Source organism: Lepidothrix coronata, unplaced genomic scaffold, assembly GCF_001604755.1.
Source record: "Lepidothrix coronata isolate B3197 unplaced genomic scaffold, Lepidothrix_coronata-1.0 Scaffold104, whole genome shotgun sequence".
NCBI lineage: Eukaryota > Metazoa > Chordata > Aves > Passeriformes > Pipridae > Lepidothrix > Lepidothrix coronata.
The window spans coordinates 1,026,046-1,050,810 of record NW_016690284.1 but is presented as its reverse complement, the minus strand read 5'-3'; the positions used below and the strand labels follow the sequence as shown (position 1 = coordinate 1,050,810).

The window sequence follows — 24,765 nt, the reverse complement described above, 5'->3', positions numbered from 1 at the left end:
GGAATTTATTCTAATCTGAAGCTAAGGGCAGCCTTACCTGCAGAAATACTACACTACCATTTCTACACAATAATCAAAGATCATTGAAAAGGATGGTTGAAATGCAGAATGGACAGTAAAATCCACCAATAAAGTTAGCTATATAGATACTTCTTTCCTCCTGCAGTTACCTTGATAGATATCTATCTGTTTGTTACCCTCCAAGAGGTACAGAAGTTCTGCCTTAAGGATCACAGAAAGACAATGCTGCTCAGAGATAAGATTAATTCCCACTGCACATTCTCTTCTCAATCTGTAACCTCTTCTCAATAGTGTCTTAGAGCACAGCAGAGATACAAAAGCATTCAACTTTCTTGCCATGCTGCTTTCTCTGGAAGAGGCTGGTCTGCGTCCCAGAAGCACCAGAAGAGGGGGAGAATAAAACTGTGTAACTCTTACAAAACTGCTGTATTTTTAATAAAAAACAATAACAACAACAACAAAACCCCCAAACAAACCCCAAAACAAAAACAACAAAAAAACCTCCCAACCCAGATCTAGAAGTATGCCTTTTCCAAATGTCTGCCTCGCTGAAAAACAAATGTGACCAGTTTGCTTCCATCCTATTTCTTTCTTTCAGGCATATGGTTAACACTTATACGCTTATATTTTGATACTATGCATGGTCTGATTTAGAAAAAGGCTGCTCACAATGAAAATATACTAATATTATATTTAAAATCTGCTGTAAACCCCAATTGCAAAAATCTTCAGGTTTGAGATTTCCCTGGAGCTCTTCCAAGGAAAAGAGCCAACTACAATAAATAAGGTGGGAGGTTAGGGACTATCTACAATGCAGTGACTTGCTATCATTAGATTTAAAATACTCATGAGAATACAGTAGTGGAGGAAAGAACACTAATGTTTTTCCCTTGTGAAACATGACTTAGAGAATGTGTGGAAATATTCAATAGAAAAGGGACCAGAAATGGATAAAATTTACAATTTTCTATGTAGAAACCAAAAATACCCTAAAATCATTTTCAGAGGCCAATAATTTAAAGCAGAATCTCAATACAGAAGATTTAGATAATAATGCTGTATCATTTATCTTTCAAAGTACAGTTATAAAATATATTCTTAGACGTGCACTGAGCCACCCAACAATACTTTCCTCTTTTGATAAACTTAAAAAACTAACTTAATCAAGGTGGAAATCTATTTTCCTTGAAAGTGCAATGCAGGGCATTTTCAAGCACCTGGTCTGTTAAAATTACAGCCACACTTTCATCACCATATATCACAAAACTAAGGCAGACAACTTTCACACACACCCCCACTCCCTGTTACAGGGACAAACCCCTCACAGTTTATTACTCTTGCATACCTCAAACCTCTAGTGACAGCTCCCCTAAAACAAAGTACATGCTGCTCCAGGATACATGAAGGGAAGGACCACATTGTTGTCACATACATGAAGTAGAGAATAAAAATTGACGACTTACCTCACTGTAGAAGAAACCATATTCTTGTGATTCACCTCTTATACTAGATTTATTTTTTTCTTACTTTAATAAACACAAACATTTACTGGACCTTAAATATCATATTTAATTCCTTATTGTGGAAAATACAGATTTTCCTTTTAAATAAAACAAATGGCTCTAAAAAAAAACCCCAGAAGTAGCAGAATGATCTCTTCCAGAAGTTAAAAGAATTTATTTTTCTTAAATTCAAAAGCTTTAAATCTTAGTGAAATGAGCCACAGTGGAAAAGCCCTTTACAATATTACTGCACCTTATAAACAGTAAATGAAATTGTTTGAGGTCAAGGAAAGAAATACTGCAATGCTATATCAAATGTGCATAAAGGATGATGGAAGGTTCATATTCCTTATTCTTTCTTTCCTTTTTACTCTTTCATCTAAAATGAAGCTTTATTTATAGCTTCTTCTCAGAAGACCTTCCTGAAATATCCCTTAGAGGTATTTTCAGAAGTATTTGATAATTTAACTTTTGCTTATATTTGAGAAACTAAGAAAATATTGAAAAATCCTCCAAACAGAAATAGGATTCCCAAAACAACCACAGATCCATGTTTCTGGATTCTTGCTTATCTATTTTAAAAATTTGCACATCTCATAATGTACAGATTCTTATCATCCTGGGTTACTTTTAAATTAAATTATTACTTAAATTTTCATTAAAAATCAGTAATTTCTGTAACCATACAAGTTTTTGGTTTTGTTTTTCTTTTTCAGTGCCCACTCTTGCTTGGCAGTAACAGGGTGTAATACTTCTCCTTTCCATATGGGGAAAATGACTGCTCTACTGCTGCCAAGATCAATCTTGTCTGTAATAAGGATAACTACTGGGTGATCTTTTGGAACTAACCAAATGAATGACAGACATGTGAGAGTGATTCGAGTGCCTATCCACAGCTATTTTAAATTAAACTGACATTGGGGGAAATGTTGTGTACCCAATTCTTTTTCCCATACACTAGGTATTTTTAACTGGTTCCCATGAAGATCTCATACTTGCATAACCCAACCAAGACTTAGGAGTAAAGTCTCTCTGACTTTCATCTGGTAACGAAACCTCTCTTCCTTTCCAGTGGGCAGTTACAGATATCCCAAAGATGAGACCTCATTCTGAAGTAGCTACAGGTCTTCCTACCTCTCATAAACTACCTGAGGAAAAGGAAGGGAGATGGCCTCTGAGTTTCCGGACATAAACTTTGTACCCCCATGTTCTGGCAGTATTATTTCCTTACATCTATTTAAGTCTCTCATCCATGTAAATGAAGTAAGGAAACATTCTGCATGCAATTTTAAATATATCAGATTAAATAAGCCTCTAATGCTCAAATTGAGAAAGTTTAATATAAGTATTTCACTGTGAACATTTGAGGTGAGAGCAGAAGAACCATTCACAGATAATACTGTCAAGACAGAAGGAAAAGAGACAGAAAAACTATGAAAAAGCTGCACATGCATAATAGGATTTTTTTAAGTTCAGTTAAAAAGAGAGGAATTCTGTACTCTTTAGTATATATAACCACTGTCACAGTACAAAGCCCTTATAATTTTCCAGTGCTCCTGTACATATTGAGCCAGAGTAAGGCTGAGGTACTGCATGCAGACCATCAGGTTCTTTATGAGTGGGAGAGGCAGGAGCTCCCACCCCTGATCTAATTTTGATCTAATCTGCAGTCAGTAAATGACCTTGCCAGTAACCTGCACCACGGGTGATTTCTCTCCTTGATAAACTCACGGAAGAAAAATCCATTGAGTGCTATGAACAATAAAATTCTTACATCTGCATTAAGGTATCTCTAAGACAATCATCGGAGGCAGAAAAGATGGTCAGAGAAGCACCATTCTGTGTTTGCCCTATTCACACCTCCTTCTACTGGCCAGAGACAGAGCCCATGGTCTGCACCTCTTCTGACATTTCCTCAGTTTTGCTTCAAGAAGTATTGCTATTTATCTAAGAAGCTTGAATTCTACAGAAGTCCCAATGCCTATGAGGTGGGATGGCATTCAGTAATTGACATGACAACATAGTTGTTTAGTCACAGGATTATGGCTAAGAAAAAAAAAACTATTACAAGGGAAGAAAATCAAATTAATATTCTGTACTCAGGAACATCAGCAGAGGCTAATCAGACTGTTAGTCCATTAGTAAAACCACAAGGTTTCACTCCAGCAGCTCTGAAACAGTAATGGATTTTCCCATGAAAACTTGAAAGAAAAGGTGAAAAAAGGTTTGTGTGGTATGATGGAAAGGAATGCCAGACACAGCTTTGGTCAAACATTCCCATTAAATATTTTCTCATTACCCACTAGGTTCACTCACAGGCCAATTTCACTGGCTATTTACCAAGGAGGTTGAAGATAATGTTTACTGCTCTATACTGTTTTTCAATTTTCTAAGCTTACTGGCATTTCCTTTTAAAAAAATCCTTGTGAAATTAAAAAAGTAACACATAAATGTTTTCTCTTCAGAGTAGATTTTCTGTTACTCTGATTATATACATTCTATACCTTATACACATTACTCTACATTATATACATTCTACCACTAAACTGGTATACAAATGCCTTCAAAAAGTATTATTATTTTTATTTTATACTTGAAATAAATTACTAAATATGCCTTTTTTCTTTAACAATTTGGATGAAATCCAAGTGAAATCATTGAAATTATTTTCATGAGGAATGAGAGCAGATTAAGCTCTTTGGAGAGAGAGATTCTGGTATATTTGTGCTTTTTACTACATGTATCAGCATAGCATAACTTCATTTCTGCAACGCCTAAAAAAGCCCAAAATAGAAAGATTAAAACTATATATTTCAGCACTAGATAACATGTAAAATGTAAAGAAGCATGTAACTTAGTTGCAGAAAACAAACTGAAGTCTGAGATAACATTATCCATTCATCTTTAATTACACTAATGCTAAATGCTATCTGCATTTTTGAGAGTAAAAAGAAAAAATGAAAACTAGGCAAATAGTCCATAGAAAGCAAGTAATTACTGCACTGCTGAAAAAATGCTTTGATAAACTACACAAAAGATATTAATCTACCAATTTACAGTCCAATGATCTTTCCAACAAACAGCGTTTACTGCTAACAAAACATAAAAGCCAGCTTCTTGAAAATTCATTTGCTTTTTGCGTTTATATTTCATCAAACTCAGCAATTTGAGAACAAGAAATGAACACTAATGAAAAAGCCAAAAGATACAAACAGTAGAAAGATCTTGAAAAAATATACTGCTTCTATTTTGTAACACCACTTATATTAATTTTTCTTCTTTTAGACTCAGATTGATATGCTTAATTTTGTTTTTCTTAGATGTGTACTATTTAATCTGTAAGCTAGACAGACTGATTGTACAGATATTATTAGTGCTGACTCACTGAAAATTATGTGATAAGAGCAGTATTTATAAGTCTCAATTCTTCACCATTATTATTTTGACTATTTTCATTTCCATTATATGCAAAGCAGAAGAATGACAGCCTTAAATTTTATAACCACAAATGAAGAAAACCAGCAGCACTAAACCTCTGTAGACTGAAGTAATTTACTACAGTCTTAAAAAGTACCATATAAATATCAGTACCCATATAAATTTATAGCATAAAATTATGAACCTGCTGAGATTTGTACACATACTTAAAATTTTACTATGTGAGTGGTCCCAGTGAAGTTGTTTATTGACAGTTTCCTACTGTTGGGTCTCAATTCCATGTCTCTCCTGCATTTTGAAGCAAAGAATAAAAATTTATGTCTCAATTCTTAGAAAAACTGATAAAAAAAGATTCTTTACTTGACTCTCCTGTAGCACTACCTATCTCAGCAGGTAAACAGACCCTCTAATTTTGAGAATTAGAAGCCAAAGTTAGCAAATTAAAACATGCAGGTTGGTGACCAGTATCTCTCACTATTCTCACTAAGTTCTTTTGGAGATTCAGGATCTATCACTGAAAAGCTCCTCAATTCTTGCAGTCTTAATGCTCAAGTGAAGTTTCCATACACTGTTGCCGACTTGACCATCACTAAAAGGAGATGCCATCATGAACACCTCCAGACACTCAGCTCTAAGGAGTTCAAATTCATTGTGAATAGAATTATTAAATTATTTTGTTGCCTGTGCCCAAGGACAGAAGATCTACAAAAGCCGACTTCTTGCACTTCAGCCTTTTCTCAGTCATGAAGTTTCAGAGGAGACACTGAGGCACTCATTTTCTCTCAGAAAAAGGTTATAAACACTTGCTTATAAAACTTGTATCAGAAAATAAAAATCCCCTAGAAATTCTCATGTGTTAAATTGAGGTTCAGTATGTTCCATAGGAGAAAAATTCAAAACCCAATTTATGCTACTTTTGGAGAAATTCTTTAGTACTAAATAAAACTTTCAATGGTGTATAAAACCCCCTGTATTTAGATTAATGTTTAAAATAAAAACAGAGACTTTTTTTCCCCCTCCACAAAAAAAAAACAAACAAACAAACATGTTTTCTGCTTTGATAAGAATTCTGCATTTTTAATTTGCAAGACTACTGCCATGGAAATTATAGGTATAACAAATCCATCCATAACCAGATTTTGCTTTAGGATGAACTAAAGGAGAAAATGGGATTTGAAAAGAAAAGGAAATACAAATGTAGATTTTGTATAAATGCTCCCCACCACAAGGAGGTTCGGCCTCCTGTGCTAGAAAAGACTACTGTGCTGGGTTAAAAAAAGTGCAAGACAAAACAATATCTTGAAACAAAGTGACAAAGTTGCTAATCTCACAGACTGCAACAACTAATGGAATGCAAGCATATGTTGCCATACTTATCAGCGGCAATTCTGTTTTAATTTCTGCCACTCCTGTTCCTTATAATCTATAAGCTTTCTTGTGTACATCGTACAAGTGAAAGGACCTCTTTTCAACTATGGTGTTAAGCTTTTCCCTTCTGTACAAGGGAATAGATAGTTCAAGCCATACACAGACCCCTCTGTATTACAGATCCACAACTTTAGGGTTTTACATTACTGGTGAGAATGGTATTTTTTATGGAGAGATTCCCAATGATACCTTCCTTTCATCATTAAATTGTTGCAATTACACAAGCTAGAGTTCACTGAAATACATTCTATAGTAACCACAAATCTAGTTTCAGGGACAAGTAGGAGTTTTGTCACATTAAGGTATTTCATCATGATAATAATAATGGCCAGTCTTCGCGAGCGAAGATTTGGGAAAGGTCATTAACCCTTCGAGCCTGCGCAGTGGATTTTTTAGGTGAGACACAGCGTGCGCTGAACTGAGCCCACCCTTTAATCCTGAGGTTCATCTGCCGGGGCCGAGCAAGCTTGGACAGTGGCAGTGAGGTCCCCAGGACGTAGGTTTGTTTAGAGTGACCTTCTCTTAGATGGATTGCCTTACAGGGCTGACGAGCTCCATCTGCCCAGGGGGCTGGGAATCGAACCTGGGTCGCAGCGGTGAGAGCGCTGCACCCTAACCACTAGACCACCAGAGGCCCCCTCATCATGATAACTGGAGGAGTAAACAACAAAAACATCTAAGTATTTTAGGATTCGTGCCTCACTTTACAGATTTAGAAGGGTTCACAGAAATCCCTGAGAAACACAATGGTAATACCAAAGCAGGGAAGTCCTATTGCTAAAACACCTTGTCCTAGGATTTCCTTTTTTTTTAATTGAAACAAGAATAGCACCTATTTAGTTTAGACTAGCCCTATCTCTTACTCATGGAATAGGAAAATGACAAGAGTGTTAGTAGATAATTACCTGTATGAGAGGAAAAAAAAGCATATGAATATGATTTCATTTCATATTTTGAATAGATGACAAAAGAAAACTAAAATACATACTGCATCTGTAACTTCTATCTCATACAACTTCTGGAATGTTTCACGATAAAAGAAAAAGAGCTTCCCACTGCCACCACCTTTCTTAACAGAGGTGCCTGTGACAAGTATTTTATCATCTGGGCTGAAACAACAGTCTGTCCTGTTGAAGAAAACATCACAAACATATAATTAACATACAGAGAACTTATATAAAAATTGCATTCCTTAAGAGCAATCCTTTCTATTTGTTAATCCTTTCAAGACAAGACTTTAAAGTAATCTTTTGTCAGCTGTCATCTATTACTATAGTTATCAGATATCTATTGTTATAATTATCAGTTATAGTTATCTATTACAATTGCTATTACAGCTGTGCACAAGATGGGCAAAACTGGCAGATTCAATAAAAATCCACCTCCCAACAAAATTCTCCTCCACTCAAAAGTCTTGTAAGCTTTTCAACATGAGAAACAAACAAACAAAAAAGTACTTTCAAATCTGGTTATCATCATTAAATAAGAAAACTTATCAAGACATGAAATCTGTTTTTGCTGATGATACATTCTTCAGTGATGCAAGGTGGTATGTTTATACATTGGTCAAAAATGTTTGTCATTTACTTTTCCACTCTGTTACAAATTGCAGTCAAGACTGGGCTGCCCATTGCTTGCCTTTTTAAGATCTTATTTTAAAATTATAAACTGTCCTGAGGGTTGGATTTGGCTGTGTTACAGCTATAGAAATGCAAGTCATACCAATAAAAATATTAAAAGCAATACTTAGCACTATGCAGTTAAATTCAGTATTTTAGTACCAAAGAACACAGCCATCAGCACTTCTGACACCATAACCTGAATTCATACCAGGTACCTTCATGTTATGTCTACTTTTTCATCCAGCTCTTTTTTATTAATCATAGACTAAATAAGAATGAGGTGTACACCTATATCTCATTACACAAACATAAGGCAACGAATGGGCCTCCTCCTAAAAAGTCGCTAATCTAATAACACATAAGACATATTAGACTGAAAAATGGTATAAAACAAGCAAAGTTAGCTATGCAATACCACAAAAATGGTAAGAGCTTCTAAAGCAATGGGAATCTAAAATAGCCAAGAACTGACACTGCACAGTTCTCCCTGTGCAGTCCTTTCTGCACAGTTCTGCACCTACTGGCAACTGAGAACTCCAGTAGAACCCCATTCAGCAAAAATATTGCTATTTCTACTAGTTGGAATAAATTAGAGTACTTACATTGGAAAGAAGCTGGGCAGGCCATCCGCTGAATTAAGAGGCTTTTTAAATTGTCTAATATCCCATATCTTCAAGGTATCATCTCCTATGAAACAAAAGAGACAAAGTTTAGCAATAAAGAATTAAAGTCAAGAATTAGGCATGTCAGAAAATTTCGTCCTCTAATTCAGACAGAAAGAGAACAGAATGATAGAATAGAAGCATTCTAAATGGGAATGGTTTGGAAGATTTTTGTCCCTAAATGACTATTACAGTACAAGGATAAGAAGTTCAAAGTGCTACACTCTAGTATATCAGAAACTTCTTCTCATAGGCTTAACTCCATCACAGTAATCCCTCCTACTAAGAATCACTGTCCACAGTGGAATCAAGTTCCCCAGTCACTAGTTTATCCTGTGTTTGCGAGCACTGGTGCTTTGCTACTAGGAACAAATTTAACTTTCAATATAGCAAAAGAAATTAAAATGTTGCCATGAATGGCACAGATCAAAAACTAAACAAGTTTTATTTGTTTGGCTTCTACCTGTCCTGAAAAAGCGATCAGGAAGGATGGAGAGCTCATGTAGTCTTCCTCCTTCTTTAGCAGGCAAACAGCAACAAACTGCTATCTCAGGATGGTGAAGAGGCCCTGGCATCAGTCAGAAATCCTTGGGGTGAAGGGAAGCAAGTGAAACCACACTTGCTTTAATGAAACCTTTTCACCACATGACCTTTAACCATAAAAGCTAAGATGGAGGTTACAGCAAGACATTTATAGCAATTCTCATCTGTGTTTGATAAACATGCTGTGCTTGTAGGCCAGTAAAAGTTAGGCTGTTTATCCCTTTTTGAAAAGTTATGACATGTTAACAAAGTGAGAACAGGGGGAAGAAAAGAGATTAGTTAGTTATTCTCAGAGGGATCTACATCTCTGCTGATTATTCTTCTCAGATACATCTTTCCAGTGTGCGACAACCTACAGACTTTGAGCTTTGAAGCACCTAGACATCTCCTAGCATTTGACATTAGTGCCTCAGCACTTTCAAGGGTGAAAAGAAGGACATTAAAACAACAATTATCTTTAAAAATACCCAGAGAATTATTCTAGACTAAAAGTTACAAAATCTTTCTAACCTAGGAGGAAAAGGAGGCAAGACCTGCTTCCTTCCAAAGCACAAATCTTGCAGGGAAGTAATCTGGTTGTCTACAAGTATTTTATGGACTCATAGACTTTAAGCTCAGGAGCTCAAAGGAGGCCTTGGAAATAAAATTTTTTTTAAAAAAGTAACATGCTGTAACAAAAGAAATCAAGGCCAGCAGTGCCCTTTACAGGGAAAGCAGTAATGTGTGGCCTCATACATCATGTATGTTTATATTAAAGACTAGGATAACTCCTTACTACAAAATATTTTTAAAAAGTGGACAACTTAAATAAATGATGTCTAGAGCAGAGTAGAAGCTAAAAAATGACAAAAGAGAAAAATGTTGAGTCCCTATTTTGGGAATATCTGTTTTATTATTGTTTCTCAGTAGACTCCATCCCAAGCATTTCAAAGCTTTTGGTCTTGTAAAATAAGCCCTCCCTTCTCCCTCCCCCCTCAACAAAAAAACACTTATTACCGAGATGTTACATCTAAAGCAGCAGCACTTTATAAACGTATGCAAAGGACACCATTTGGCCATTTTGCAAATCTCCTGGACAGGGATAGATCTACAGCTAGCAGCCAAGGTTGTTCTGTTTCCAGTGGAATGAGCCTTGACATGATCTTCAAGCTGTAGTCCTCCCAGGCTTTAGCAGGAGAGATGCAGTCAGACGTAGTAGCTATAGCTCTCTTGCTAACTAGAAGAACTAATGGGCTAGTTAAAAACATTAGAAGACTCTAGCAGGACTCAAAGCTGTGGTTGTTTTCAAGTCAACACTGTCTTTGACTGTGCAGAAATAGATAATTAAGTATTTGGAAAGGGAGAAATGCTAGTAGAAATACTTGGCTAATGCTGTGAAACTCTTATCATCATTTAGAATTTGCCCAAATTCACTGTTCCTAATTTGCTTTTCCTAATGAAAATTTTCTGTGTGCAAATGTGATTGATTACTGAATCTAATTTGCGTTTAGAGTTGAAATCACTGTCACAAAGATAACAGAGTATTAACTTTCCTCAATACTAAGGATTTTTTCCAGTAGCATTCTACTATTGATGCCTAAGAGGCTTCTTTACTAGAGCTGTAGCACTACTGTTCTGTTTTTAATTACTCTATAAATGAAAAAAACCTAGTTATCCTTAAACAAAAACACATAAACAGAAGTTGTGCAGTTCAGTATGAAGCATTCAAAATAGTCTACTATTTTTTTCTTGATGGTAGACTTGTCTGAAGCCTGGTAGGATTACTTAAAGCTTTTATAGTCTTTTTAGTAGCATTTCAAACTCTATTTTTTGCCATTTTAATAAAAAGGATACCAATAAACAGGTTTAAGTCTGACACAATCAGGTCAGACACCATTATGCCAATGGTATTGAGCACTGGATTTATCAAGAGGTAACAATTAGGTCCTAGAAAAACAGTCTTTGGTGAGCCAAGATAGACATTTAGCAAATGCCTTTTAGTCAAAATAAGACCAACGCACTGATACTAGGAAGATTTTATCTGATTTTTAGTTCTCTTTTCAGAAAATGATGAGTTGGAAGACAAGCACATGAATGTGAATGGGCACAAAAGAAAAAAAAGCACTGCCAGAAACTCAAAAGCTTACAGTCAGCAACACTAAAAGGGGGAGCCCTGCAATGAAAGCAAATCAAGGATAGCAGGTGTTCAGAGATCACTGAGGAAAGCAAAGAAACATAGGAAATGGGAATTTAAAAAAGAATAGGAAATACACAGCATAACAAGAAGGGGTATGTGTGAGAGGGCACCAGAATATGTTTATAAACTATGAGCCTTTCTGTGAAGGCTTATGTGGAGAGAGGTACCTTACACATACCTTACAGAACAAGGTATGTGCTTCTGCATTCTGCACTGGTTCTACAGGAGGAGCTGCAACAACTGAAGAATGACCTTTGGAGGCACCAAACATTGGGACCACAGCCAAAGGTCTCGGGGCAGAAAAGTCACAAATCAAGGCATTTGCACGTATATTTGCAACAGCTCTCACCATCACCTCCATCCATACCAGCCTGGTCAGATTAATTAAAGTACACTATCTTCTCTAAACATATGGAAGAGGAGGATACTGGAAGACTTTGAGAAAGCCATTTCAGCTCCAAGTGTTGTAAATAGTTAATATTGAAATATTAAAGCTAATTAATGCATTTTTGGCATTGTTGGCATGAACAGTGCTCAGATTACTTGACATAAACCCATTTGATTTTTAAAATGCTAATGTCTGCATTTACTATAAAGAGCAATATATTATTCCTCTACACAAAATAGAAAGTCACTATATATGCTGCTGTGTAATCCTTGAGGAAACTGTATTCAAGGTGTTTCTACTTTTTAATCCAACTGCAAAATGAAATATCTTATTTTTCCTCAAATACGCTGTGAAAAGAGAAATACAACTAAATATTTTTAAAAAAAAAATCCAAACCAGAAACAAACCCAAAACCAAACAAAAATATCCAAAGGAAACACCAAAACATTTTTTTTGAGCTCAGATGAAAGCATATATCTACATAAGCTATCTGATGGCTTTGATGTGAATATTTTTTGCTCGGGTCTAGCAGCTTTGAATTTATTTTCCCTATATAAATTTACTGGTTAAGATGACAGTGAGTCCACACAGGGTCTGTAACACAGAGAACAGATGAACCACCAAACTAAAAGCTGTCATGAGATTCATGGAATTAAGGAAATCATTGTTTCATATTATGACAAAAACTAACTCCCAGACATATCAGCAGTCAAGAAAAGTTTTTTTATATTCAATATTTTTACAATAGGTCCCCAAGTCCAGTCCTACTGCTTATCTTTTTCCCTGCTAAACAAAGAAAATGTTCTACAAACATGATTGTTCATGGTTTCAAGCATGCAAAAATATCACTTTCTTAAGTTTCTGTCAAATTACTACCTAATACCCAACAAGAATAAGACTGGAAACTTTCATAAGCAGCTCCTTAGGTTTTCCTTTTCCCTTGTGCCTGCAGCTGAGCCATGCCTCAGCTCTCTCATATCCAACACAGAATCTACATCAGATGCAGGAAAGCCCATCAGGCTTTCAATGAAAGTTCCCATGCCCCAAACAACTATCCCTCTCTTTGATCCTCAGCACTTGGCAGGTGTGTTAATCTATGAATGCTAAATCCACATCTGCTTTCGTTGGTACAGATCCAAAGCAATACTCATATTAGAGCCCTAACCAAACAAGTCAAAATAAGGTATGAATCCTCCCTATTCCCTAGCACAGTGCACACAGAGCTTTTTCTTTTTTTTTTTGAATATGCTAGACAAAGGTAGCACTTTTATTCACACTGAGTGGCCAAATTTCTCTGCAGTCCTACATTCTGCAAACAATCAATCAGCATTTTATACAGCTTAGAGCAGAGTGTGATAGATAAAACATAAGTAAATGAAAGTCTGTTTAACATGACACAAAAACTGGAGACAGATGAGGAAGAGCAGGCAACCAAAAGTGCCACATGCAATAAAAATAAGCAAAGGTCATTTTATGTGATCGACATTCATAAATGTGAAACAGAAGAGAATTTACATAAATGGATGTTTCAACCACTAGTGAATACTTCTCACATAAGCATTAACCTTGTTTGCTCTTGTATTTAAAAGCACACTGAGGTTTATCCTTAAATCTCATACTCTACGTGAATTTTTTGAGGACAACACCACTAGCAGACAGAAGCAGCATTTTACTTAGTGCAGAACAGAAAGACACACAGTTCACTTGCTCTCCCAGCAGGAGAAAGTTCACACACAGTAAGAGTCTGGTTCAGTAAGGACAAGCAAAGTTGAGAGCTATTACCTCAACCACTTAGAACCCATTCATGATGGGCAGAGTGGCAGTAGAGCTCTGGATTCAGGAGCCTGAACTACAATTAGGAAACAATCCAAGTGCCATTAGTGTCGGTAAGCCTAGGGCCATCAAGGACAAGACTACCATCAGCTTACTCTGAAAGATGTTTTCTGGGAAACATAACGTTTGGAATCTTTGAAATGCAGCAAGATAAAGAGTCAGTGAGGCAGCATCAATAGCAGTTGCATTTCACTGTACCCATATGCACTTGTGCCACTCTACCCATCAAGGACAGGGGGACAGGGAGGACACAAAGCAATTGCAAGATACAGCCCTTGGCTAGGAATCACACCCCCTGCTTCACAGGTTTTGCCATCTATGAATACCTCTATCCTTGTACTTTGTATAGGTAATCTCATTCTGTCTATGTCCCATACTGACCAGATGTCCCATGCATATGTTAGGCACAATGTCAGCCGACATTAATGCATACTGCCTCTCCCTAGGCCTGTTTATTTGGCCTTGGGGCAATGCTAACGCATACACAGAGCTTCTGGTTACAGCTAGTTTCCATCCAAACAGCTTGGATGGTATGCTTGCACCTGCCTGCAAAATACTGGGTAGACAAATCTCTGCACGAAACACTGTTGTTTTCAACAGACAACGTCCTATCCCAATAATGAAGTGAATGATTCCTCAAATACATCTTTGCCTTCTCAAGACTTGTTCTGTTATACAAGACCCATTTATAAAAAATTCATCTGAAGTTTAGAACACAAGACCTTTTTCCCAGTCCTGTGGATATTTCAGATTTTTCTGCCATTCAAGTACATCTTGGCCAGTCAATTCCAGTCATAAACTTTTGATGTTTCTAATATAGATTAGATAAAAATTCCAATTAGGACAGAAAAGGACACTGCCTAAGAAAGCTGTATGAGGAATTAATAAATCCAGAACAGAGAGACAGTTATCGAGAGGTAGTAATCTTCCCAGAAACAGCTAAGCAATAAAACTGGACTTGTTTTATTTATAATTCAGCTATTAATTTCCTTTTGGTGTATTATTAATGCTAGACAAGAAGACAGATCAGGAACTGCGTAATATAATCAGCATAGTTCTCTTAAAATATTTCTTAAATGCTGTAAAATGCACATACAGGAACACAGTATTGTATGGTATATCAAATAAAAGCAGTAAATTGTGAAATACTTCAGGTTTGAATCACTAGTGTCTCATTTCACTACCTTATCTCCATCATAAGCAATTACATTTAACAATGATTCAATTTATATGGTTTGTTTAATGAACAATTTCAACTTACCAAAGTTAAAACTGTCTTACATTCAACATATCATAGGGTTCTTTCAATCACCTACCTCCTCGGCTGGCAAGGACAGTCCCATCATAGGAAAACGTCAAGCATGAAGTGTCAGTGCCTGAAGCATGGGCTTGCCTGCAGTGGAACTTCGTATGTACCTGTTTGTCAAACAAACAAAACATTACAAAATAGACATTACAAACAAAATGTTTCAAAGTGGGACAAATATTTTATAGCATTTTGTGACTCTGATGCTATTCCTAAATTTAAACAGCATTTTTAGAAGCTAAATTTCAACAGCCTTTTAAAAACATCACACATGTTTCAGAATAGGCTCTCACAATAAGGCCTTGAATGCAAAATTTAACTTTTTCATAGGTTTAATTATACAGTACACACTTAGTGCTCCCACCAGCACTGAATAAAAAGTAGTTATGCCTGGTTAAGATAAAAATACATTTGAAGACAGTTCTCAACACTCCCCTAAGCAGGCCTGTAGTTACAAAAACTACCAAAATACAATATACATACTTTCCAAAGGACTTTAAAGAAGGACTGGAGGAATTCACTTTTCCCAAATTTAATCCCTGACAAACTTAATGGCTTACACAATAGAACAAAGTTCAGATATTTTTAAATTTGTGTTCCATTTAGCTGCAATAAAATTCTAGTTTGGGAATGATGTATATTTTATTTTAATTATTTCTATTTTGATGATAATTCTAGAGAAAGGTTGAAATTGCTTTCAGGTTAACATTTTATTCTTATTCATTAAGTCATTATTTGGTAAAATACCTAAAAATTCTATTAAAAAGGGAGGAACCTCAAATTAAATCTTAACACTCTTGTAAAATCAAGCTTGCCTACTTCCCAACCAAAAACAAAGCTCTCAGCTAAGATACCAAGAAATCTTTCATACAGAAGAAGGGAAAATGGAAGAAAAGGGAAAAGAAAGAAAGAGAGATAAAGGAATTTGTGACAGGTTGATTCCTTACATCTAGGTAACTATGCTCCTCACTTACCCTCTTTTCATAACCAAAAACTAATTCATATAGCTGTACAATTAACCATTCAAGACTTAGAGGTTGCCAGTACAACTGTATCTCATCTTCCTGTCTGCAAGATAAGGTTCAATACATACAGAGGAGAAGGTGACAAATTAGTGACCTTAAAGTCCTTTATTTATTGCAGTGATGAGCAAAACAGAAAAATAGTATATTTTCAGAGGGGGTTTTGAACAGCATGCAGAAAGTCAGCCCTATAACGCCACCCTAAACAGTAAGAGGATAAAACACTGAGCAGCTGTTCAGTGATTGCTATCCAAACTATGCATTAAAAGAGACATAGTTCTACAGAATATGAAGGGAGGATGTGATCACAAAATGCAGTCACACAGGCTGAATTCGGCTTGCACAGGAATACTCAGTTACTGAATCTTCTAATTTTTGACACGCACCTTACTAGGGCTCTTTTTTATGGGCTATTTTGCAAGTAAAAGAACCAAAATAGTAAAGCAGCTAATGTTGTTTATCGTTTAGAATATTTGTTCTAAATTTGGTTCTAAAGCTAAAGAATATTCGTGTGATGACATTAATAACTACTTCAATATTATTTTGATGTGCAGATTTAGTCAAGTATTGAGAGGAGTCACATGAGGCATTCCCTCCACAAATGACTATTCATCAAACAAGCGAGGACTTCAAATACCAAGTACATGCTTCTTACAGTATTTTGGAGATAGAATATAATGGCTTACGTTTAGTCTTACTAATTGTTTTGAAATTACTGCCACTTCCAACCAATTTTGCATACCCTGGAGTAAGTCTATGAACAGACTGCCGTTTACAACTGTATGTCTTTGGTGGGAGTGTTCATAAATAATAAAAACTATACTTTATGCATCCAATTACATAAAATTTTCCAATATGTTGTAACACACAAAGGATAAAGTGTGAATTGGCTATCAGAAAATAGATTTTCTCCAAATAGTATTTGTTAAACATTAACAAGCAATTAAAATTATATATTTTCTGTCTAAGAAATACCATGGACACTTGCAAAAACATCATAAATGGTTAATAATCACACTTTAAAAAATGCCAGAAATATTACATTATGGTATTAAGCTAGTTCAAAAGAATTGGAAGAACTTCATTTGGGCTCCACAACATTCTCATCCCTTCCAGGCAATGTCACATTGACATACTTATATTAAAATATGATTTTTTTCACTCTGCTGTCCAACCTAATGTGAGGCTGTAGGATATTTTCCTTTAACTTCATCCTTAATCAATCTGAAACACTCTCTTCTGTTTTGTGTTGGATACAAATTAAAATACAGAAAAGATCTGGGGTCCAACTAATGCCTTTTCTTTTATGTTTAATTAAGTAAAAACCCAAACATCTATGGATAAGCAAATTACATACCAGTTCAGAAATTTTGTTATTTTCCTACGGTCAAAGATAATGATTTTATTTAGCATGAATTTATGAATCCATTAATAAAACCTAAACTGTCTCTTTCAGGAATTAAGCAACTCACCTTAAATTGGCCCAAAGTTGTGTCAGGGAAGGTTTAGATTGAAAATTAGGAAAAAATTCTTCACTGAAAGGGTGATCAAGCATTGGAAGAGGATGCTCAGGGAAGTAGCTGAGTCACCACCCCTAGAGGTATTTAAAAGACATGTAGATGTGGCCCTTAGGGACACAGTGGTGGACTCGGCAGAGTTAAGGTTAATGGTGGGACTTGAAGAACTTAAGGGTCTTTTCTAACCTAAATGACTTTATGACTCTGTCACCCACTGTGGAGCAGTCTCAATGAAGTACCTGTACTTCAACAGGTTCTTACCCTTTTTCAACTGTCCTATAGAAAACGGAAAACAGCAACATACAGATATCAAAGATTGACCTTACGTACCCCCTTAATCACAAAAACAAAACCAACAGAATTAATTTAGCCCAACTCTATACAGCTTTGATGCTTTAGGATTTCATGTAAAACAAGACTTGCGTGAAAGGGATAGTAAGATTGCATCAGCAATTCTGTTTGTCTTTAAAAATAAATTCGCTCAGTTCACCAGTAAAAAGATTGTTTTCCTAACTTTGAGCTTGCAAGCTTGCCCTCCATATATTATTCTGCAAATGAATATAACCCTGAATTGTAATACTAAATCAAATATTCTAAAATGATTGAAGGTTGCTCTAAAAATGATAGAAGGTTGAACAAGAAGTTTTTACATATACTGGCAAACGTTCATTGCAGTTTTCAAAGAAAATAATGTGTTTGGCCTCTGATCTCTTAATATTTTTAACAGATGTCTAATCTTGCTAACAAATCATTAAAAAAAAAATTGTTATCAGAATGCTTTTTGCTGGAAAGACATGAAACAACAGAACTAATGTACACAATTCAAAAGTCTGATTCAAGAAGGCGAGACCACTGAAATATCAGATAGAGATATAAAAGATAATTAGGGCAAAGTGGATCTACATATCTCCTTCATTACCCTTCTCCTTTTGTTGCAGAAGTGCCTGCTATTATGAAGTAACAGTCATGTTACTTCATAAAAGCATACTACAAAGTTTAATAAGTTCATCAGTCCTTAGTATTTTTAAAAGGTTTAGTTACTTCAGCAAATTCTGCAGTAAACCACTATCTTCTGCAACTTGTTTAAAGGCTTTCTTAGCTAACAACTTCAGCAATGTAAGCACTTTCTTCCTAGCTTTGTATTAGCACATATATTTTTGTTAAGCAATTACAGCTGACTGTACTTGTGTGCAAATGAGATGACAGGCAGAAAACACGAAGCACATGTGAGAAAGGACAGTTGTATGTATCAAAAAAAAATACATGTCAGGATTTGCAATACTGCCGCAGTCCTCAGAGAGGAAGAGAGGCAGAAGATAAAAGGAAGCCAGAGAAAGGATTGGGACGGGAAGAGTTGTGAGGTGGAAAGGTACATGACCAGAGCATCAGTAATGAGTATCCCTTGCACAAAAATCTGGGTGGATTGAGGATGACCCATACGGGAAGTGAATATGCCATGTGAAGATGGCACTTGAAGTGTTTATCACAAACGAGCGGCCTACAGAGCCACGTGGTTACAGCTCTGCATCACACAACTGCTCTTCTGCTCAAAAAGCCTAAATAAAACATATTCTAGGGAAAGCAACTATATCTGCTCAGTTTGGTCACCTCAGAAATCCAAGCCATGTCCATGAGAAAAACAACAATATGATAAACTAACAAAATTTTTGAACTTTCCATACTGTTTCTGGGATACAGCATTTCACAGTAAGCCAACACTTTCCCAAGATTATAATGCTTCCCACACTCTGCCCCCCCCGCTTTTCTTTTAACAAAACATTGAATGTCCCAGCCAAGAAATTCTTCTTCCTTTTTATTCCTAACATCTTCTAGATTTTTTAAAAGCACAGGCAGTAAATTAAGGCAGGCCTTGGGGAAAGTGAGACCTACAAAGACTGCTTTATCAATCTTTCCCTGTATTACAGATGCGTCGCAAAATTTTACTTATTTATTAGTATGAACACAGTCAACCATAAAACCACAATCATGTCTACAGCAAAAGGAACTCTGTCCAGTAATGAGTGTGCCACTAGTAATGTGCAATCTACTTCAGTTTGCTCCAGCACAAAGAAGGTGTGATGTGAACAGGGAAGCTCATCTCTAGAGATGCCTCCGAGGCTCACTCACCAGCTGTTTCCTGTCTTTCACATCAAGGAATGTTTCCAAGGCTCCTTGAGAGCTGGAAACTTGGGATTTACACTAGTTTCAAACTAGCTCAGCAGAGATGCCAGACAAGCAAGTCCTAAGCCGTGTACGGTGTTTGAGTTTTAAACGAGTCTTTTCACCTGAGAAACTTTCAGGAAAATAAAATGGCTGACACTTGCAATATTCAGCTGTGAAAGTTATAATTGTTAGCAAATGTAAAAGCTTTCTAAGATAACATATTATCATAGGCCAGTCTCAAGGTGACAAACTTATGAGATATAAAGGTGAAAAAAAGAAATCAAACAAACAAACTAGAAAACTTTTTTAGTCACAGCTGAGCAAAGCTGTCTGGGTCTTTGTTGAAAGTGATCCCAACAGAGACAGCCAACACCTCAGACCTGTGATTACAGCTGACAAGACAGACAGGTTCACAGGTAACAAATTAAACTCTCCAAATGGCTACTTCCCCATCCCCCCTTCAGCGAGCTCTACTGAAAGAAGCATATTTGCTTTTCTCTCCATTATAATCCAGAAAAGAAATGTAAGTGTACTATCTGGGTTTAGTATATCACTTAAAAAATATCAGATCTATGTATGTCAGCTGAATTCAGGAATTTCTCAATATTTTCCCTGAATAGGCACTTGCAGACTATATCAGATGCTTTCCTTAAGTCTCTATAAACATGATCCCCAGGCTTTCAATTTATGTGACAGCTCTTCAATACCACTTCCCGTGGTGTAGAAACGGATGCTGTTTCAGTAATGAGCATACTGATGCAAAACAAGATTAACTTGTGAAATCTGAGGTTTCAGTGTTTACAAGATTACACGCTTACATGATTTGCTCTTCTCTGTTATTTTCTAACTCAGTGACATCTACATGTATCATTAGCAGACGTGAAAGACTCCTTCCTTTCTCTCAATCCTAATTAACCAATTATGAATACAGTAATATAACTTTATTTGCCATAACCAGGACATCTGACTGACAATTGTATTTAACTTTGTGCATCCATTATATTCTCATCTGTTGCAACTAAGGCCTTTTTCTGGGTGAGAAGTCTTTGGGATTTCTTTATCTCGCACTCAGCAGTGGTTCAATACCCTTCAACAATCTGTCACATGTTTCATTACCTAGATATTTGCAATTACTGAACACATAAAAGACTTGGCTTTTCTTAAAAATTCTGCAGGGTTTTTTTAGCCACTGTATTGCAATGAAAAACCTACATAACCAAAAAAAAGAAAGTCTATAATTATTTTTACAATTTATAAAATATTCAGTCCATTGCAATGAATCATGCTTTATATTATGCAACTATGAATAAAAATAAAAACAGAAGTGTGAAATGCCTAGTCAGAAAATGCTGGGCTGTTATGGAAAGCAGCAGTCTTAGAAGAGAAGCCATACAGCAGTGTCAACAGTCAAAAATATTTATTAGTGTTTTGATAATTGCAATTGATACAAAAACTTGATTTCTGTTGAAGAAAAATAATATAAACATTGATGTGGCAAGGCACCCAAGACATTTGACCATATGTGGTTTTAGGCAAAACAAGGAAGTAAGCAAGTTGGCCTTAGAAATGTCTCTGATCCACTGTGATGAGAAAGTCCTTCCTATCTGCCCATGCTTCCTTCACCACTTAGAATATTCGAATTCTAAGAATTTGCTGGTCACAGAAACAATTTCTTCTTGTTAAAGTTAATTCATCAAGAAAGATTTTAGGAAACTATTTTAGAAAGATGGCTTCTTAACAGCATTGCTAAATATTTGCCTAATGGTTTGAAAATGAAACCCCAGCTGAATGTTTGGCTGCACAGTCAAACTCTGCATTTGAGAAAACAACCTATCTTGGCCATAAAAATGATAAATATTACTAATAAAAATAGCTTTTGGAAACTATTCAGTTGGCTTTCTTTGGGGATTTTTTACACTGCATGAGAAAAACATACAAGGATGTAAAAGAAACGTTCTTCTGTATCTTTTCATAACTTATCAAATCCATCTCATGCTATCCTAGTAAATTCACATTTTCCTTCCTTTATACTATCATAAATATGGCTTTTGTAAACCAATAAAAAGCCCATCACTCCTTTTGCCTCTTACAAAATTAAATTAGTCAGTCTTAGACTTGCCCTGCTGTTGAAGGTTCCTTTGCTTTCCAGAAAACAATCAAATCTGATCAATGTTATTTCATTAAAAGTTTAGTTAAGATATACTAGAACCCCACTGAAATCCACATATTGCTTCAAACTCACTTAAGCCACCACTGGATGGTTCACAACAATCAGAAGTAGCCTTTTTCCTGTTGGCAATAAACAAGTAAATAATTAAATAAATAAATAAATAGATAAATAAATAAATAAATAAATAAATAAATAAATAAAAATAATATAAAGAAGCTACTAAGATGTCTTCAAAAGGCAACTATAACAAAGTTGTTCTCACAATATTTCAATATAATTTCTCATATTCTTTCAGTCTTCAGTGTTCCCAAAGCTTAAGATCCATTTTTGTGATGTAGTTGAAGTACAGTGTGAGTAGAGTGAAATATAACTGAATATACAGAAATTTACATTAAGCTAACATTCCTGGTTCAGTAACACTTGAGCCAAAAAAGGTGAATTATCAAAGACGGTGGTATAATAAATTCATTTGCTTGCTGAAAACAGTAGCTAGCATATGTATATTCTAAGCAGATGGGTATATTTCTCTAAGAAATGTACAGTCATTTTCTCTAAATTTCTTGTAACATAGCAAACTATTATTTCTTCACATTATTTGATTTTTCCGATAAAAATGTACTGCAAACCATCATGCCGTATTTTCTCTTCATATTAATTAAAAATTATATAATTTTTTTCAAAGTATGGGTTTTGTTTTATCTATTCGTATCGAAATATGAAGACGGAAGAAAGCCTCAGTTAAAGGAATAAGTAATATTTTGCCACATGAAGCATTTCAGTGATAAAATCAGCATTCTTAACTCTGAGCCTCAGTGGTTTATAATGTTGCATGAAGTTGCTGAGATTATTAGTTCAATATACTTGAACTAATAATATACTGGCTTTCAAAGAATTTATGAATTTATTTTTTTAAGTCACTAGAAAACAAAAAATTTCATCATCATTCAATGTAGTAAGTTGTTGAGAGAAGCTGGCTTTGAGAAGGAAACTCCCTTTCTTCTGTTTATAGGTCTCCTGGACATGTCTGGATGGTGCGTGATACACATTTTTTTAATTAAACAAGATACGTTGCTACTAATCTGCAAGATGCAGAGTTCCTAAATGCCCTCAATTTCAGTTACCTTTAATTCAGAATTTTACCTGATGAGTTCAGCAACTTCAGAATTAGGCCCCAGAGTTACAGATGAGTAAAATGAAAAAGTAAGAAGCTGGTTGGGAAAAAAAATTTTAAAAAGGTAACTTAAGTAAACTTAATTTTCCTTTCCAGCAACATTCTTATCTCAGTTCCATAGTTCCTTCTTTGATGGCGTTTTTTCTCACAATAATTTTATATAATTGACCAGTTAAATAAGCAAACAAATAAAAATCCCTACACACTTGTAAGCAAAAAATTAGCAAAGTGGAAGCAAAATTTCAACAATTGTTTCCTGAAAGTGGTTTATACTACCTGACCAGAGTGTTCCAAGCTCACTCAGAGCAGCAATCCAGTACCTAAGCATTAGGTAGAGCAAAAAACCTTGTAATAAAGAATCTTTAAGAGAAAAAGCTGCTTCCCGTTCTACAGTGAATAAATTTTCTGAATTAATTTCTAATATGTGTCACTTTTAAAATTAGTTTTATAAAACCAAATTACTATTTCAATATGAGAGGATGTAGTAAGATGCTTAAATTGATTGATCCTTACTGTCTAATTTAATATAAATAATAAGTTGACTATTAAAACTATGGCAATGTAAAAATGTCCTAATCCATATCTAAGACTCCTTCAAACAGGCTGCAGTATCTCCCTAAAAATTTGTCTCTGACAATACAGAATCATTACGGCATTTTTCATTCTGCAATTAGCCATCTCATTTACTATTAATGTTGCTTCAAAATCCTCTTCTCTTTTTCCATTTTTTATGATACTCCGGGGTACCTCTCTTGACTACAATTCTCTTTCACCACTAGCATCCCTCTAATTCCTCTCCCTCCAACAAAAGGATTCCTTCCATTTTCTCATTCTAGCCTTCCAGCTTCATTTTAGCACAATATTTCACACTTATGCCTGGCAATTTCATATTTCTTCTCCATCAGCAGTGGTATCTTCAGAGCATAGGGAGATACATGAACTGCTGCTTGTGAAAGTCATATCTCAAACTCTCATTTGCATCATCTACTTTACACCAAACAGCTCTGTTTCTCCCTCTGTCTTAGTCCCTCTCTCTCTGACTTTTTCAACCAACACAGTCTTCTCCTCCATCCTCATTCCTCGTCAATCCGACTTAAATTCTTCCCTGAGCCTCAATAGATTTATCCCTGAAAAATCCAACATGGGAAGATACCCCATACTTACTCTCATCAACCTTGGGAAAAGAGTGTCTATTTTCTGTTCCCTTTCTTCATTGTTTTATGAGGTCCAGTACCTCCTGTACACCATCCACATGTTGGCTCCCCTCTTCACTATTCCCTCCAGTGCATGATTATCTTTCAGTTTCTCTCACTATTCACCATTACTTGCTGCCTTGGTCACTAAACTACTCACTCTACAGTGTATTTTTAAACACCTTATACACAGCCATGACTCCCAATATTTTCAAGCCATTAAACTGCCTTCCAAGAAAAAAGTTACATCATTTTCTCTCTGCTGAGCATCTTAGTTCACCTTGACATCACTTTGTGAATGTTCAGCTGGCAATACAAACTCAACATGATGAAAGCTGTTCCTGATTTTCTTACACGGATACCATATCTTCTCAATTTCCCTGGAAGATCTAACTGCCTTTAACCATTCATCATAAGAAAGATGTTGTTATATGCATCACAATGTGTCATCTCCTTTCTGTCACACATTGTAAAACGTGCCACAATAAATCAAACCAAGAACCCACTGCCAGTATTACTACTTTGACACCTTTTCCCTCTTTGTTTCCTTGATAATAGTTCTTTACTTTTAGGGTCCACTGTTGCTTCATTTTGTCTTCTTTAACAGCTG

The 24,765-nt window shown here is 35.6% G+C and overlaps 1 protein-coding gene across 2 annotated transcripts in view; it reads right to left on the bottom strand.

The window, feature by feature from the left end:
* Window positions 1–24,765, bottom strand: part of WDR70 (WD repeat domain 70) — a 133,705-nt gene that overhangs the window by 24,042 nt on the left and 84,898 nt on the right. For both annotated transcript variants that reach the window (XM_017823660.1, XM_017823659.1), the window contains exons 11-13: window positions 14,930–15,029; window positions 8,614–8,698; window positions 7,378–7,516 (exon numbers count right to left, since the gene is read on the bottom strand). In XM_017823660.1, coding sequence (XP_017679149.1) covers window positions 7,378–7,516; window positions 8,614–8,698; window positions 14,930–15,029 — 324 coding nt within the window. The remainder of the gene's footprint in view (window positions 1–7,377; window positions 7,517–8,613; window positions 8,699–14,929; window positions 15,030–24,765) is intronic.